The 18,910-nt window shown below is 42.6% G+C and overlaps 1 protein-coding gene across 4 annotated transcripts in view; it reads left to right on the top strand.

Annotated features, from left to right (window-relative positions):
- The first annotated feature begins 4,495 nt into the window (after positions 1-4,495).
- LOC110181777 (uncharacterized) overlaps positions 4,496-18,910 on the top strand; it is a 20,474-nt gene continuing 6,059 nt past the window's right edge. For 2 of the 4 annotated variants that reach the window (XM_086836467.1, XM_086836465.1), the window contains exons 1-5: positions 4,496-4,924; positions 5,650-8,342; positions 14,538-16,279; positions 16,345-16,701; positions 18,755-18,902. In XM_086836467.1, the coding sequence (XP_086692593.1) occupies positions 6,589-8,342; positions 14,538-16,279; positions 16,345-16,701; positions 18,755-18,902 (4,001 nt within the window). In that variant the 5' untranslated portion in view covers positions 4,496-4,924; positions 5,650-6,588. Of the gene's footprint in view, positions 4,925-5,649; positions 8,343-14,537; positions 16,280-16,344; positions 16,702-18,700; positions 18,903-18,910 lie in introns of all 4 variants that reach the window. The other 2 variants (XM_086836466.1, XM_086836464.1) reach the window with 1 other exon arrangement.

Raw genomic sequence — 18,910 nt, 5'->3', positions numbered from 1 at the left:
CTTTTTATATAGAGATGGAAACACTAAGCGAGTTATGACATTAGCGTATATCAATTAAACCAAACGATACGTCGCTACATTATCTGGTTTGTTTGTAAAGCTAACTTTTTAGCTGCCACTTTTTCATATTTTGTATTTAAGTTTTAACAACACAAAAAAAATCGGGAAAAAGCCAATTCAATTTCCAAAAAAGCCAGAATTCCCGCTTTTCACAATTCCCGCAATTCACAAATTTTTCCAGCAGTTAGCCTTTAAAAAAAGCCAGTTTTGACGGGAAAAAATCCAAATTGGCAGCACTGGAGACAAGCGGCTTTCCGTTCCTGCAACTCCACAACGCAACATCAAGCACGTTACAAGCGAACGTAGCTGCCCTATCCTTTGGGCAGACATTATGACTCGATGTTCGAAGGTAACTTAAGCTGCAGGCGACGAATATGTTTGAAGAGACGTTCTAACGAAGCCAAGAACACTGAGCGAAAGATGTATAATTTTGCAAATTTACAAAATAATATATAACAATTAAGTTTTAATGTTTGTTTTTGTTGGTTTTAAGAAATGTCGATTTCAGATTCGAAGTTTTGTTTGTTTTTTTTTTTGCATAACAAGAGACCATCGGATAATAGCAATATTGGTATCGAAAATAAATTAATTTTTTTATGTTTGTAAAGTAGTTTTGTTTTTGTTAAATTTATCATAATGTATACAAAACGATCAAAACTAAAAAGTAACGTCAACATTTAATTTTGACTTCTTTTTTACATACAATTTTTTATAAAGCGACATAATTTACCAGAAGTTCCTTAGCTGTACACAGCGATTACATGAGGGCGCCACTGAAAACTAGACTAGTGACGATTCTAAATTTATAAATATATTTAAATTTTTTAAATTATTTAAAAACATAAAATTTTGAACTCTAATCGATGTCTATCTGGATGGAGATGAGCTATATATATATATATGTCTATATATATAAAAAGTTTGACATGTATAAAATGCATGTATTTACTGTATTGATTTGAAAATTGCGATTAAATTGGTGTAAAATGTATCTTACATGACTATTTACAGAATAAGGTTTTGTTCTGTTTTATTTTGAGATAATAAAAACAAATTCTAGTTGTTTTCACCTAATTAATTTGGATTAATAATATGTATACATTTTGTATGTTTTTATTATATAATTATCCCCCCTTTTTTTTTTTCCTAAGTTTTTACCTCTAGGAGTAGAAGTTTGGCGCCACCTAGTCTATCCATGGACTTTGCTTCGAGCTTGATATTTGGTGCCCAAACCAGCTAAAAGTTATATTTAATCCACCTTGGAGTTAGATCAGGACAACATAGCTTTCTACGGTTACAAAGTTAATTTAAATATTTAAAATAAGTTTAAATATCGATATAAATATCGGTATTTTTGAAACTCTACCTGCCATCTATCTATTTAACGAGGATTTTCTTGATTTATTAAAGCAATCACACTGCTGGGTTTTATATAAAAGAAGCCTGGCCTTCCCAAATATATTTAGTTTCCCTTTGGAGGACGGAGGGGGAAACTTAGCATCTTATTTATTATTATTTTTGCTTCTTGATTTCATTTATTTTGTTCCTTTCCTTTTTGGCATAATTTATGTTGTTGTTATGTGTGTGACTAGACTCGGGGTATTCCATTGGGCATAGTTGCCAAGACCTTAATGTTTTTTGTTTTATTATTTTGCTGAGTTCAAGCCCGCATGTAAATTTTCAAGCCCATGTAGCAGGCATTGATTCCCGAGACCAAAGGTTTAATTTAAAGCAAAACAATCCTTTTACCTGTCCTTAAATTGTTATTTATTTTACTTTATTATTTTATTTTATTGACATATAAAATTACATTTCTACCAAGTTTGTATTTGGTTTCTGATTCGCAACGAGTAAATCAATTCGACTTTTAGACTCGGAGAAAGAATTATAAATTAAATTATGATTATTTTTAAAGGTAATCAAAAGACTGGTTGCTTATTATATATTTGATCATATTTTTATGTTTTTTAATTTCAACGAGATTCAATGTTTCGAAACGAGCGAGTGGCCCAAATCAACACTAGCCCTGGGCTCTTAGTTTTTGCGCTCCATCCCTGGCGCATATTGTTTATCCTCCGTTAAAGTGGGTGGGTGGTAGGGGGAGGCTACACACAGGCTATTTCAACCCCCAGCGAGGAATAACAACATGGGGGAAAAATTGCTGCATACGTTCCGGCGCAGCTAGTTCTGTGGCAAGTGGAAGAGGTGGCGCCACGCAGTAGCGAGTAGATAGCGGAGCAGGCGCAAAGAGCGAGCGAGAGTCGCCGAGTGAAAGCGGCTGAGAGACGAGTGGACAATCGAGAGCGGACGAGAGAGCGCTGGCGGAGCATGAGAGCGACGCAGGCGCCCCACCGCCCACATGGACGCTGACAGAGACAGCATCGTTGGCAGCGACGTTGGCAGAACCACCACCCGCACGGGCAGGAAATCAAGGAGCTACACACTAGCGCACAAACACCCAGCCACCCAACCACCCACCACAGCACCACCACCCCCGCTGCTGGCATCGAAACACAACAAACCGTAAACCATTGGCGTTGGCTGCGCTGCCAGCTTCGACGCCGGCGTCCGCGACTGCTGGAATGACAGGATGTTGGCTGCAGACTCAGCGGGGTGGGAATATTGTGGGTGGCAGCAGCAGCGGGAGAGGGAGCGGTAGCAGGGGGCGGGGATTCTTCACAGCAGCCTTACCACCACATAAACAAAAATTCGATTTATGACCAATGTGGGAGAGGCACGGGGGGGGCGGAGTAGCGGCATTTGCAGGAGGGGCGGAGATCTCTGCTACTTCGCATGGATTTTTGGGGGTGGCGCCAATTCGCTCTGCTCCTGCCAGTCGTTCTTTGGTCACACTGCGAGAAATTGCTTAAACTGGCAATAAATTCTCCACGTTTTATATGACTTAACCACCGAGGGTAAAAAATATATAACAGCGACTGTTAACACGCTAGTTTTTTTTTCTAGAACTTTTCATAAAAAAGATAAACCGATAATAAAATAAAAAATGTATATATATATAAAAAAAACTATATTAAAAATATATAATATTTAATATATTTATATATTTTTATATTTAATATTTTGTGTGAATTTTTTAGGAATATATTAAGAACTTTTAATCAGTATAATTAAAAAAAGGAAAACCTATGATGGAAATATATAAAAGTATAAAGTAAAATAAAATTTATCAAACGAAAGTACTTGCATTTGATTTTAGCATTTCTTACTTAGTTTTAAAGCTAATAAAAAGCGACTTAGGTTTTTTTATAGACAATATTCATGGTAAAAATTATTTTATGCTTAAAAATGACTCAAATACTAATACTAGACTGCGCTTCAAATATTTTTTCGCTCAGTGCATTGAATGTGACGGCCGTCGTGGCACTAACGACAACGATAACACCGACAGTGGCTCGATGGGGAGCGGCGGCGGCAATGGGGGCGGAATACGTGCCCATCTGAGTGTGAGTGTGTCTGCGCGTGTGTGTCCGAGTGTGTGTAAGTGTTTGTGTGTGTATGACTGGAGGGGGTGGTGGCGTCAAACAGGACGAGAAAGAACGGGTGCGAGGCTGAGAACGGAACTTGGCGCAGATGACGATGTGTGGCAATGGCAGCAGCAAAAAGCATGCACTGAACCAAATGGGTGTTATTTCTTTTAATTTTGATTAATATAATTAAAATATATTGTAAATTAAACAAGAAAAAATGTTAAAGCTATGTAAGTCATTCATTATTCTGCCAGGCTACAGTTACTTGAACCTTTGATACTGTCATAAAATCTAAATAAATACGAGACTTTGAAACCCTAGCAATTTTCATAAAAATTCTCTCTTCGAAACTTAAACAATAAAGAGGAAACTATTTACATGACGTTCCTATCAAGTCCTGTCAGAAAAAATAAATTGATTTCAATTTCAGTTCCGCTTGAAATATTTAAAGAAAAGTGTTTTTTAATTAAAGAGAAGAACAATGAAAATTCCCTCGACTTAACATCGTCCTTTGGGGTAAATCACTGGTTTGTATGCTAACTAATTTTCTCTTAGTGCAAAGACGTCTAGTATCAACTACCAGCAGCAGAGTTGTTCGTGTTCTCGCTGGTGTGTTGTTGTTATTATTGCTGTTGCTGTCGTCGTCATCTCAATTCGCGTGCACACACACACACACACACACACACAAACGGGACACCCGCATACATTCGCACTCACACAAGTGCAGAAGGAATCGCGACGTCAAAAACAGCGATAGGACAGGACACGACGTCGACGTCGACTTTAGCCGCGACTTCAGCGAGCTTTTTGGTCTGCCAACGAGAGTGTGTGTGTGAGAGAGAGAGAGAGAGAGAGGGAGATGGCGGAGGCAATGGCTCTCGGTAATCCAACTGGGCGAGTGTGTGAGAGGACGAGTGAGTGTGTTGCGAGCGTGTGCGTGTGCCAGTGCCCATGTCAGTGTGTGCGTGTGTGTGTGAGGGGGCTTTGGCGGCCGTTCGCTAGAACTTTTTCGCAACGGAGAGCGGAGCGCGCAGGAAGTGGCGCTGCCGGCGTCGCTGCCTTTAGCCGGGAACAACTGCTGCTGCTGATTCTGCTGCTGCTGCGACTGCGGCGAGGACATACACATAAATAAAAAGTCCTTCATTCCGTCGCGACCAGCGAGTAACGGCATATGAGCGCTCGCAGAGAAATCGCTAATCACGAACGGCGGACGTTGGAAAACCAAAAGGAACCAGAAAGGACACACCAAACAAGAAAAGGAGCAAAAAGCAAAGCAGTTAAATAACATAAATTAAAACAACAACAAGCGCGAAAAAGTGTGCTAGTGTTTTTTGTGATTTTTTTTTAACAAATTCTTTTCAAGTGAAGCGAAAAAAGTGCGTAAGAAAAAGGTCCTAGCAAAAGGAGCTGTAGAAGAAGGCGAGGCGTCTAGCTGGGAAGCCCCCCTTCCTCCCCCTCAACATATCCCTTTTGCCCACCCACCACCCCTTTTTCCCCCACCCACCCGCTAGGCGAAAACCGCCACCGCCTCGCGCGCTCTCTCTCGCTCGCTCTCTCTCTCTCTCTCTTTGAGATTTTGGGTGGGTGTCGCACACACACACAAACACACGCACACCCTTGTCCTCAAAAAACGGAGAAAAAAATACTAACCAAATTCTGGAAATTGCAAAGCAGCAAACAATAATAACAACAACCACAACAACAATAATAATAATCAACAACAACAACAAACTTCAACAACAACAAGCTTCAACGACAACAAATTACCAATGCCAAGCAAAAATAACTGCATAGATCCTTCAATATGTTTTAATTCCTTGTCCTTCCTTCTGTTTTCTTTTTTTGTTAATTTTTTTTTTAGTGTCAAAAGCAAAGAAAAGTGAATTGGAAAATCGAAATCATTTGTGTGTGTGTGTGTGTGTGCGTGTGTGTAACGTATGGCATCATAACATAGTCCAAGCTAAAGTCCAAGTCCAAGACTCTGACTGCCCTGTGACCACAAAAACCCAACCGCAAGTGAAGGAGCATATTCTCTAGGTGCCAGGGACCTCCTGCCGAGCTTTAATTATTCGATTTAACTTAAATTAAACTTAAATTCCAGCTGCCAGACTGAGACAAGCAAGCGTTAAGGTCAATCGAAAGGAGTACGCAAATGTAAACATTAACCCAGAAAGAGTAAAAGAAAAAAAGGATAAATAAAACTAAAATCGAATAAATAATAAAAAAAAGGAACAAAAAATAATACAAACAAAAAAAAAGAAGAAATCCCTGCAGCGGCGTTGCCACCCGGTGCCAAAAAAAAAACGCAAAAACAACAACACCAGCGAGTGGCACTCGGCGAACCGTTTACCGTTATTTCTTTCTGCGCTTTTTTCGCGTTCGCCGTCGCAGTCGCAGTCGGCATAGACGTCGACGGCAACAGCGACGCTGCCTTCGAAGAAGAAACAAAGTAACAACAAAAAAATAGGATACAAAAAATCTGCATTATTCCTCAAGCGAGAAAAGCTCCGGGAAAAGCAATGCAACAACAGCAGCGGCAAAGGCAGCAGCAACAACAACAACAGCAGCAACAGCAACAACAAGTGTAGTGTGTCGCACGCGCGACTTGTGTGTGTGAATGATGAAGAAGAAGCAAAAGCAACAACACCAGCAGCAGCAGCAGCAGCAATCGCAGCAGCAGCAGCACCAAAGCAAGGCGCCATCGGAGGCTGAGCGGCAGCAGCCCAGCAGCGGCGGCAGCAATAGCAACAATAAGCATTCGCGTCGCAGCAGTGCCAGCAACAATAACAAATAGCAAAAACTGAGCAGCGTTCGGCAAAGCGCAGCAACAACACCACCAACAACTAAGGCAACACTAAAAACAACAATAACAACAACAGCAGCAGCACCAGCAACAGCAGCAGCACAACAACAACAACAACAACAACAAAGGTGCAGCCGCAGTCGCAGCAGAAGTCGCAGCAGCAGCAGCAGTAGCAGCATCAGCACCAGCAGCAGCAGCAGCAACGCCAGCATAGGCAGCGACGTCAGCAGCAGCAGCATGTCCAAAACAAGCAACGCAAATCCACAAGCATCAGCATCAGCAGCAGCAGCAGCAGCAGCAACAGCAGCGGCAGCAGCAGCTGCAGCGGCTGCAAATGCAACAAATGCGGCCGATTTTAGTGCTTTCGATTTTAATGATAGCTCCGATAACTCCGATACGCCCCTTGTGCCACGCCCACCCTTCCTCAGTCGCGCCGCAGCAGCGGCGGCAGCGGCAGCGGCAGCAGCGGCCGCCTTAACCAGCAGCAGTAACAATAGCAACAACTCGGCGACGGGACAATTGCCGCACAGCAGCAGCAGCAGCAACAACAATAACAATAATAATAATACCAATAATGGCAACACTACTGGTAACAACAACAACAGTCGCAGTAGCAGCAGCAGCATGGACGAAGAAGAAGAGGAGGAGGAAGAGGAAGAGGAGGAGGAAGACGAGGATGAGGAGGAAGACGACGAGGAGCACCACCATCAGCAGCAGCAGCAGCAGCAACAGCAGCAGCAGCTAGCGGCCGAGCAGCAGCAACGTGCAGCGGCAGCGGCAGCTGTGGTAGCAGCCGCTGTCAATGCGCTGCACAACGGCAACAAGCAGCAGCAGCAGCAGCACTATAATAATAACAACAACAACAATAACAATGGTAACAGCAAGCGAGATCAGCGGGATCGCGAGCGGGATCAGCGAGAGCGAGAGGATCACCTGCAGGCACAGCAGCAGGCAGCGCCGGAGGAAGAGGACGAAGACTACGACGAGGAGGAGGAAGACGATGAGGAGGATGATCACCACCACCACCAGCAGCAGCAGCAGCAGCAGCAAGGTAATGGCCATGATCTGGGACCCACTGACCTCAGGCATGTCCTGCCCGCCAGTCATCATGATCCACAGCAGCAGCAGCAGCAACAACAGTTGCAACAGCAACAGCAGCTGCAACAGGAGCCCGCCGACTATGACGATGAGGGCGAGGAAGAGGAGGACGACGACGAGGACGAGGAGGAAGACGAGGCCGCCAGCAGTCACCTGGATAGCCGGGCCACCCTCTCCTCGGCCCACCTGAACTCCGCTGCTGCTGCCGAAAGCAGCGGCCTACACATGAGCGCTGTTGCAGCTGCAGCGGCAGCAGCAGCAGCAGCCGCTGCAGCAGCCGCAGCCGCCAAGCTGAATGCCCAACTGGAGCAACAGAATGCCACCGCTCTGGACATGGCCAGCAGCAGTAGCGGTGCCCCAATGTCCTCGTCTAATGCTCAGCAACAACAGCCAGGACCCAGCAGTCTGCTGGGTGGCAACAGCAACACGAGCTTCTCCACGAACAACAACAGCAACCACGCCCTCAGCTCCACTCATGGCGGCAGCTCGGCGGGCGCTGGCAGTGGACCAGGTGGTGTAGGCTGTTGCAATGACCTTATGGGAGCGGTATCCGCTGGTGGCGGCGGTAACTCACGTGGGGCCTCTTCCTTGAGCGGACTTGTGGGTGGCTCAGCGCTTCAGCAGCATCAGCAGCAGCAACAACAGCAGCAGCAGCATCAGCAGCAGCAACACCAGCAGCAGGGCAACGGCAACGGAAGCGGTAGCGGTGGCAGCAGCGCTGCCAGCGAACGTCGGAAGTACCGCCATCAGAACTATAGTAAAAACATCTACATCGGCACCAAGAACGCGGAAAAGTGGGAGCACATGCGCACCCGGTTGCAGTTCAAGAACGATGTGGAGTTCGTTGCTTACCTGCTCAACCTGGCCGATAACGACACGGATCGGCTGAACAAGTGAGTAGATCATTATTTTATGCTTAAATTCCTTAACTCAGCTAATATCAGGGAAGGAGATAGGTGGAAAAAAGAATGAGGATAGTTTTTTTACTAGACACACCATTTAAGAATGTGTAGTTATTGCTATATAATGTTTAGTAATCACATAGGCTTCAGCTTCTTTAAACTTTGTCTGGGAAAGACGTTATAACAATTACATATTTAATATTTAATTTAAAATATAATCTTAGGTAATAGAGGAAACCCTAACAGCATTTAAAACCCTTGAACTCTTTTTTAAAAGTATGAAATGAAATGTTTTAACTTAGTTTCTGTTAAACATATAAATTTTTGTTCGATACCATTTAAAAGGGTAATTGGTAATTGGTAATTTCTGTAACACCTAACTCGCTGATTTATTATAAATTTAAAATAATTAATTTGGACAACCCCTGACAACCATAGAGATATGAATCATTCACTGATCTGGCAACACAAACTCGTTAGCATCCTTTCACTGTCTCGTCCTTTTCGCTGCCTCCTTCTGTGCTCTATTCTCTTGTCCTGTTGATTAACCAGCACACACACACACACTCCAAAGCACACACACACACACACACACACATACTTCAAAACACACACACATAGGCAGTCAAAGTCGCGGCTTAAAAGGAAGAAATCAAGACAAAAGAGCCGATTCGGCTGGAAGTGAGAGATATGGCAACGCTTCGCTGGCCATGATTGTTGATAGTTGTTCGCAGAAATGCACTTGCACACACACTCAAAGCTTTTTGGGCAACACACACACACACACACACATACACACGCACAACAGGGGGCCCTCAAGTGCCGCGGTAGAAGCTCGCCTTGAGCGCCCACCAGAAGAGAAGAAGAAAAGCGAAGCGGCACAAAAGCGAGCCATGTAAAAGCGATTCATGCCCGAATGCATCCCTGCCCACTCAGCCCACACTCAACCGCTGCCGCCCCCTCAAACCCCTGAGAACCCTGTTAGCCTCTCAGCCCCTCTACCCCTTCAACCCCTTTTTTTTTGGCCGTGTGGCACAAAGGCACAAATGCGGTACTCATGCGGTTGCATGCAACGGCGCTTTCATGTCGCTGCCAATGCTTGCTGCTGCCTCAGTCGTAGTCATAGCCATATTCTGTATTTCGTATTTCGTGTTTCGTATTCCGTATTCCTTATTCCATAGTCGCTGCCGCCATGTCAACGGAAGCGGAAAAAGCAACACACTCGCAATCGTACAAACACACACACACACACACATAGAAGAGGCAGACGAACGAACACATACTCAAGCATGTTGCTGGTTGCATTTGCATGCCATGTTGCCAATCGGCGAACATCAGCGATGCACGGTCAGAAAAAAAGAGGGTTTTATTGAAAACATTTAAGGGTTTTGAAATGTCTTCAAAGATTTGGAGAAGATGGGAGAAGTTAAAGAACTTCCTGGAAGAATGTGTCTCGAAGAAAAGTATCTGACTGAAGATAAGCTGGGATCACAACATTTCCTAGCAGTTTTAATTCTTTTTGATGAAGTATGCTTAATTGTGACATACTTAAACCTTTGAGCTTTAAATTAAGCACACAGATCACATAGTCCAATAATAATTATTAATAAATAATTAATTTAATGATCTATTTAAAATGGTGGCATGCACAAGAAATTGTTGCTAGGTAAATATTCCTCCCAACATGTTGAGCAACATCCATTGGTGCCAGCAACATACATGCAACGATGTTGCTTTGATTTTGCAAGCTTATTGTCTAATAACTTTCATATTTATCAGTCAAATTAAGTTGCATTTTGAAACTATATACACAAATATATATAGTTGCTTATAGAAATAATTATTTTCTGTAGAAACCTACATTTACTGATTTGAAAGGGTTACTTTTTAGGTTAAAGAAACCAAGATTCTTAGTATTAAAAATCGAATTAAAGTTATTTCTGTCAATGTAAAACCGAGCGAGGAGCCAAGCTGCAAAGCTTGGAGAAAGAGCAAGGGAGAGTGAAAGAAGGGAAGAGACAGAGAGAAAGAGGTAAAGACAGAGGGAGAGGGAGAAATATATAGAGTATGAGATAGCAATACGTAAACATACATCCTTGCAACGTGAATGTGTCGCGAATTCCCATACCCATTTGTCTCCCATACCTCATGCCACGCCTTGTGCTTGTTGTTGTTGTTGCTCTCGTTGCATTGCAGTCGAGCGCGCCATTTGGCGCTTTGAATCAGCCTCCCTTAACCCCCTTTATTCCCCCCCTTTCCCCACTCATATCCTTCACTTTACCCGCTTTTCCCTCTTACCCGTAAAATGGGAAATGCCAATGCTGAAAATGCCTGAATCACGCTGAGCGGCAACTGCCACCTTTCCGCCTCTGTTTTCTGCCCCCTTCATCTGCCAAGCCTCTACTTCTCCCTTCTCCCTTCTGCCTTTGCTTTTGGTTTTGCATTTGCCTTTGCGAATGCCACAATAAGGAGGCCAGGACCTCGCTTCGATCATTGGAGAAGCTTGTTGCACCCATAATGACATGAACAGGGAATCACCTTGCCTCACATTTCATTTAACTGACCGATGTTTTGGGGGTTTCCCTATTCAAGATCCCTTTGTTTAAAGTCCTCTTTAATATTTATAAAATATTATAAATTATGTTATTAACCAAGCAGATAAGCTCGATAGATTATGCCTAATTTAGTTAATATTTTTCATTGAAATTGTTTTTAATATTGATTTATAATTATTCATATTTTTTTGTTCAATAAGCAAAATATCAGATAAACCACACGAAATTAAAATATCAAGATGTTCTATATACTCTTTTGATCAAAATTGATATATGTTCTATAGGCAGAAACATAAATATTTAATTTATAAAGGTTTAAACGATTTTTTTTGAGTCAGCTTAGATTGCAGTTTTCTAAAGTAAATATATTTATTTTATTCCAGTGTAAAATTAGTATTTGCAGCTTTAAAATAATATAAATAAGGATAAAAGCGAAAGTTAAAAATAAACATATTTTATTTTGAATATAAATATGTATATATTTTAAATATTTCACAAGGAAATATTTCATTTTGAATATAAATAAATATTTCTTGTTAATATTCGTACAAGGACATTCGATTATTCGATGATTCCCCATCTCTCGACACTAATCAGAAGCTTCTTCTTTTGGCATTTCCTGTGCCAGTGCGAACAGTTGAGCTTGTGCTCGATTTCCCCATTTTCCATTTCCTCACACAGCCTCATTGTAATCAGACACACGCACGCACACACACACACACACGAACAGCAGATGATAACCCACCCTTTTCCCCTCGCTTCCTTCCCCACCATTCATTTCCTTTGCCGCCTTTTGCCAATTCGCATTTCGTATACGCCATGTCGCCAATTTCTGCGAAAATTTTCGCCAAAAAGCACAAAATTGTTGTGCGATTGTCTTTGTGTGTTATATGTGTGTGTGTGTGTGAGTCCTCTGTCTGTGTATGCTTAATGCGCCAACGAGCAACGCACACGAGTTCTCCATTCCCAAAGCCACCATCCCACCATCCCCCAGAACACACTGGGCATCCTTGCCACTGCCACATCGCCCGCAGTGCCCATCGAGCAGCACATTAATGGCAGAGACACTCACCCAGAAGCAGAACCAGAACCAGAACGGAACCCCCATCGGTTGGAGAGGGGAGAAGGGAGATTGGAGCAGGGAGAGCAGGGAGCAGGGAGCAAGGAGCACGGGGAGCTGGGAGCATGGAGAACTTGGCGCGTGGAGCACACGGAATATGCTCCAGCCAGCTGCCATTCTCGCCTCGCTCTCTGCTGCGGTCAAAGAAAAGCAAAGGGGGGGTATGCCTCTTGTTTTTGGGGGTGGAAAATGGGGTCCGAGAAGGCTGAGACAAAGTAGAGCAGGGTAAGTGGATAGCTGTGGTGGGTTGGAAGGATGTGGAGAATGCCCTAGCCTCGCCTCAGTTCGTATCCATATCGCTCTTGCTCTTGCCCGCCGCTGTTTTCGATATTGTTGTTAAGGTTCCAAGGTGGAGGATTTAATGAACGATAACACAACGCAGCTCCCCAAAGAGAAACAAAAACAACAAGGCCAAAGCAAAGTGGGGGGAGAGAGTAGAGGGAGTTGGCTACTACTTGCTGGTTGGGGGGAGGGGATTAGTCAAAGGGAGGGGGTGTGGAGGCAACAACGACCAAGGACCAAGGACCAAGGACCATGAACCAGGGACCAAAACCCATAGTGCAGTCTCACGATGATGCTGATGTTGCTGCTGATGAATTTCCAACACACGAATTTAAGCGGAGAGAAGAGAGAGGTTTAGAGATGGAAATGAAGAAGGTTCTGGGTATGGCTAAGGGGATGCACTGCATCCCAAAGAAGGGTAAAAGAGAGAGAGAGAGAGAGCTCGCGAACTGCTGCACTTTGAAACCATCAAAACTTCTGGAATGACCCAGCAACAACAAGTTGCTGCAACTAAAATGTTAAGGAAAATGTAAAAAGAAAAGAAAAAAACTGCGGCTAGAGGAGCAGACAGTTGGAATAATGATAAAAGTGTCAATATGTCAGTGTTTTCATATCGGGGAATATCCTTAAAAAACCCCCCTTGTTTTTCTGCATTTTAAATTTAAGGCTTTCTTGAACCTATACTGATTAAGAAAATATAAGGTAACTCTCTTTGAATAACTTGTACAAATACAGAATTTAACATTAATTAATTATACAATTAACTATCTTGAACCCTGAATAAATAGAAGACTATCTGGAGGATATCAATGTCATAGCTAACAACTTAAATAATTAAAAAGCTTTACTTTTTTATAAATTCAATATAAATACTGTTGGATAAAGATCTACTTACAGTCAATCACAGGTTATCCAAAGAGAATTTTCCAGGGTATTTTTGGATTAGTTCTGAAAGTATTTTAGAAAATATTTAAGAGGTTATTTTAAAAGCATTTAATACGGTATATCAGATGTTATTTAAAAAAGGGTGCTTAAGAGGTATCAAAAAGTATTTTTAAGGTATTTTAGAGGCTATATTAGAGGATATTTCCAATAATACTTCAGAGAGTTTTAAAAAGGTTATATCAGACTGTATCTTAGTGGTATTTAAGAAGGTATATAAGAGGTATTAATGAGTTTATATCAGAAGATATTTTAAAATGATTTAAGAAGGTATTTTAAAGGCAGTTTAAAGGTTATTTCAAAAGGTTTATAGGGTATTTTTCAGAGAATTTCCTCTTCTTTTCTGGACTGACACCCTCCTCCCCTCCCTTCCCCGTAAGCCACCTTTTGACCCCTCGAGCGGGACGCGAAGCAGCAAGCAAAGAATAAGCGAAATTAATTAAACGCGAAAGCGACAACAATAACAAGAACAAGGACAGAGACAAGGAAAGGGACACGAAAAGGGACAGAGAGAAGGACACAGGGGTGATGCCGGACATACGGATGCAGGATAGCCTCTGGTCCTTCGCCTGGCCAAGGGACCGGAACATAGACCAGAAATAAATAAATTTCATCGACCCACTTTTACCCAGACTCCACAAAACTATCTCTTCGTCATTCCATCTATCATTTTCTGTACAGTTTTATCAGCTTCTTGCTTCGTTTTTATATATTTTTATACATTTGCAGGGTATTATAATTTAAGTCTGAAGCTCAAAACGCATTGAAGGAATCATTTCCGACCCTATAAATCATATATATTCTTGATCAGCATCACCAGGCGAATCTTTCTAGCTATGTCGGGAAACAAAAAAATATTTTCCGATTTTTTATAAATTTTATAAGGGGTTTCATCGTTAAAATTGTAAAAAAAAATGATAAAAATTTTAATTTATTTAATTTTTAATTAAAGTAAGCAGATTTATTAACCTAATAAAAACTAACATAGAACAGTTTTCCGATTTGAAATTAATGCTTTTTTGGCCAAGTTATGAGTTTTTAAATCTTTGATCTGCCATAATAATAGTCATATAAAAATATTAATAAATATGTGAATATTCAAAGAGCCTCAAAGTTTTAAGCTTAGTTATATTTGATTTCCAAAACAATCCTAATTTTTAATTGCACACTGCAATATATAAAAATAAAATTTCACAGGGTAAGAATAGCATGTAATATATATGTATTTATATATATTAAGATCCTAGATATATAACCTGATCAATTTTCTTTTTTCTCTCATTTTAGTCTACCCCCGCCCTCGCCCGCGCACACGCCCACCAAAGGCTTCGATGGCAACTTCAAGCTGGAACCGAATCTCAGCGCCAAGGACTTTGCCCCACCGCCCGACTCCTCGCTGAACGGCAATGGCAATACAAGTGGGAACGGTGACTCTGCCTCGGCGGCCTCTCTGCCCATGGCCACGCCCACGCCGCCACAACGCAAGCGGTACAAGAAGCGTGTCCAATTCAGTTCCGAAGCCCTCAATGGCTATGCCGGCAAGGGGAAGGGATCAGCAGCAGCGGCGGCTGCAGCGGCAGCAGCAGCAGCAGCCGCAGCGGCCGGAGGAAGTGCAGCAGGAGGTGGCTACAGCTATACCAAGTCCAAGAAGCAGGAGGCCAAGGCGGCGGCGGCAGCCCTCAAAGCGGGAGCAGCAGCTGCAGCTGCAGCGGCGGCAGCAGCAGCTGCCTCCTCGGCGTTACCCGAGGTCCTTGACTGCCGCATTGCCGAGAAGATCAAGAGCGAACTGGAGGCCAATAGCAAGGAGTCGCTACCGAATGCGTTGTGCCTCAAGAAAGCAGCAGCAGCGGCGGCAGCGGCAGCAGCAGCAGCAGCGGCAGCGGAGGGGCATGGCAGCGATGAAGATGAGGACGACGAGGACCAGCAGCAGCAACAGCACCAGCAGCATCAACAGCAGCAGCAACATCAGCATCTGCTGGCCAACATGCCCGCCATGGATGCCGTGGATGGCCTAGCCGGAGGAGGACCTGGCATCACCACCAGCAATGGCCAGTTAAGTAACTTCCATGTCCGCTCCAAGTCGCAGGGTGGCAAGAAGTCCCAGGCAGCCAAGGCGGCAGCAGCAGCAGCTGCAGCTGCAGCAGCGGCAGCAGCGGCCATGATGCCACCCAACTCCTATGACGAGCATGAGGATGAACCGGGCATGGGTGCGCCTGGCAATGATGAGGACGACGACGATGATGAGGAACTTGACGAGGAGGCCCTGGCCCGCGAAATGAAAATGGAGCAGAATTTCGTCGAAGAAGAGGACGAACATGATATAGCCTTCCGATCGCATCAGTCCTGCCGCGAATGCTCCATCACACATGACCACAAAATGTGTCCACTGCGCAATGCCTGCGGCAATGTGACCGATGCCGTTGACCTGGGCGAGTGGATCGAGCGGCGGAATCTGGAGGCACTGGCCAAACTGAAGGCCGATGCCCAGAGGCAGGCGAAAAGGGCCAGCGGCAGGCAACGGCATGAGGATGATGACATGGAGGACATGGAGGATATGGATATGGATATGGATGAGTCATCGCAACTCTCAGAGCTGGAGACCAAGCCACTGATAACCTTTGCGGAGGCCTCAGTGCCCGCGGAATTCGAGCTGCACAATGTGGAGCCCAATGTGACCGGTGTGTTTGCCCGCACAGAGGTAAGGGCCTTTACCAAATTGGGTCCCCTCATTGGCCAACCGGCGCAGACCGGTGAGGTACGTGAGGGTAGCGACATGAAGTGGATCTTTGAGATGTGTGAGGCTGGAGCGGATAAGTCATATCTGCTGTGCTGCGATAACCCCAATGCCTCAAATTGGTTGCGATTTGTCCGACCGGCGCCCAGCTATGAGGAGCGCAATGTCAATCTGGTGTCCATTGATCGTCAAGCTTACTTTGTAAGCTGTCGAGATCTAAGGAATGGCATGGAGTTGCTGTACTGGAGTGATGATTGCAATACCATGTGGCGCAAGAAGCACACGGAGAAGACGAGTGGGTTTCTATCTATCTATTTTAATATTCAAAGATATAACCTTATGTCTCCCCTACATATATAGATTGCGGTGGCTGCAACCTAAAGTTTGAGCATCCGCTGTACTATCGCACCCATTGCTCTGTCTTCCACGATCCCTCGATGAGTCTAACCATTCGGAAATACCATTGCAAGGTCTGCGGTGAGGCTGTCCTTGGCAAGGACAACATCATGAAGCATGCCGCGGAGAAGCATGATGGCAAGGGTGCCTATCAGTGCCAGTTTTGTAGCAAGTTCTTCCTGCGACTCAACTACCTGGAGATGCATCGCACCTATGGTTGTGCCTCAAATCCCAATCGTTCGAGGCCTGTCTGCGATTTCTGTGGCCGCAAATTCTGTCAGCCCCAAAAGCTAAAGGCACACATCAAGCGAATGCACAGCGGTAAGTCACACATTGCGGTCCAGTGAGTGGGCCAGAAAAGGGTCAAGAGTTCAGACCCCAGAGCCAAGCCCAAGCCTAGACTGTAACTGTGATCGCACATCCCGTCCCCCACTGCGTATGCGTAATGTAATGTAACGTAGCCGCATCGTAGGCCAACAAGACTGCCATGTCGTATGTCGTAAGCTCGTGTATAGTTTGTCGTAAAACATTGTCATAGCATTAGCAACCGTATGTCATTTGTACCGAATGCCCAGGCGATGTCAACAACAAGAAAAATTAATTACAAACGCTTTTGCATAAATCGAACCTATCAAAACCCAACAAATATATATGTACTACTAATCACGATCGCCACAAATATAGAAAAGAGTTGAATAGTATATTGGTTTTTATACATAAACTTATATAGTTTAATTATTTTGTGAACCAAAATAATAAATGTTCAGTTGAAATGTATCATTTTTTAAGGAGTTTTTAAATTTTTTAAATTATTATAATTCTAGTATATATATATTTAGTCATTTTCATCTCTCTTCATATATATATACACTTTTAATTTTAATTTTCTATGTAATAAGTATTTATTTTAAATTACTTTTTCATGTTTCATACTTGATGACTTCATTTTAATAATAATTTTCACTAAATTCAAATTATGAATATTACATGCTTTCCTTTACAAGATTAATCTAATTTGTTTTAGAGTTCTTCCATAGTTAAATAACAATTCTCCCATTTCGTGGCGATCGTGACACCATCCAATGCTAATATTATCATATATACTAATACCGTATCGAAACGCTTAGCGGTAAAACTAATTGTACTAACTAAATAAGTCACCATTACACTGCCACTAATCATCACACAACATTTAATATATATATAAACATATATATACCCGCAATAATAATACTCTAAAAGCATCTGCGATCGCTCATCTCTTTTTTGTTGCCAAACTTTTAATTTGTACACCGCCTCAATTGGTCGATCCCGTGTCTATATATATATTTTATAGTCCTTTATTCTAAGTTTGAATTCATCTTGAGTTTGTATACTATTTTGAGTGCTCTATAGTTAGTAACTAAAGAAATATATACATATATCACACTCGTAAAATTCGAAAAAGAAGATCTAGAAACTAGAGATTAGTATAGATTAGATTAGTATATGGTAAACTATGAAGATAATATAATAATATCGCATGCGGGGTAACACTATCAAAAATAAGTATATAATTGAGAGTATAAGAGGAAATTTTATACAAAAATAGGAAGTAGAAATTCTTCAGGTTTCATAAACATTAGTTTGAGGAATAAAAATATATATAAAATATTAAAAAAAAGAAAAGAAAATTAAAGACTTAGGATGGGAATAAATCATTTAAAAAGTTGGTTTAAGATAGATATCTTATTAAAAATGAAATATTTTGTAGTATTAAAAACTGAAACAAATAGAGAGATACCATTGGATAAATATATATCTAATAATATAGAGGTTACTTTATATACCTACAATTCAGCTTGACTAGAAAAGTTATAGAGATGTGAGGAGGATTAAATATAGAAGAACTCCACTAGTGACCTTGCCATGGATCGTGGATTGTAATTTGCATTGTGTAAACGCTTTTAGTGAATGATTTTGCCCTTGGTTGTATTATTCTTGATTTATTATTATAATTTTATAGCGTACAACATATAGTTTTTGCAGCGTCTTTTCCCTCCAAGAACCCAGGCCTGACATCCCAGTAAACCTCTATCCCAAAAAGATAACCCAACCTGAGAGACCTGAGAATCCAAAAGAACCCCCAGGATCCAGAGATCCAATAGTTATACATAGATCTGTCTGCCTTATGTGTTTTGGCTTTCGTTTTGTATTCATTGTTCGTTCGTTCGTTGTTGGGTTGGTTTCTGGATTTATGGATTTATGGATTATTACTAAGTTGTTCTTTCAAAATCACCACAATCCGAAATTTCATTTTCTTCATACAATTTCATTTTAGATATGGCTGAAGTTTTACGAGATTTTCAGTGTAAATTATGTTCAAAACTTCTAGGATCGCGAGCGGCACTGCAGCGCCACTCGAAGGAGGTGCACAGCCGCAACTCGACGGTGGTGAGCTGTCCGCGTTGCCAGAAACTCTTCCAGAATCGCAGCAATCTCAAGATCCATATGCTGACCCACTCGGGCGTCAGGCCGTTCAAGTGGGTAT

Source organism: Drosophila serrata, unplaced genomic scaffold (assembly GCF_035046125.1).
Source record: "Drosophila serrata isolate PLE 108 unplaced genomic scaffold, ASM3504612v1 contig_276, whole genome shotgun sequence".
NCBI lineage: Eukaryota > Metazoa > Arthropoda > Insecta > Diptera > Drosophilidae > Drosophila > Drosophila serrata.
Note: the sequence above shows the minus strand (reverse complement) of the source record. Positions and strands in the feature narration are given on the sequence as shown.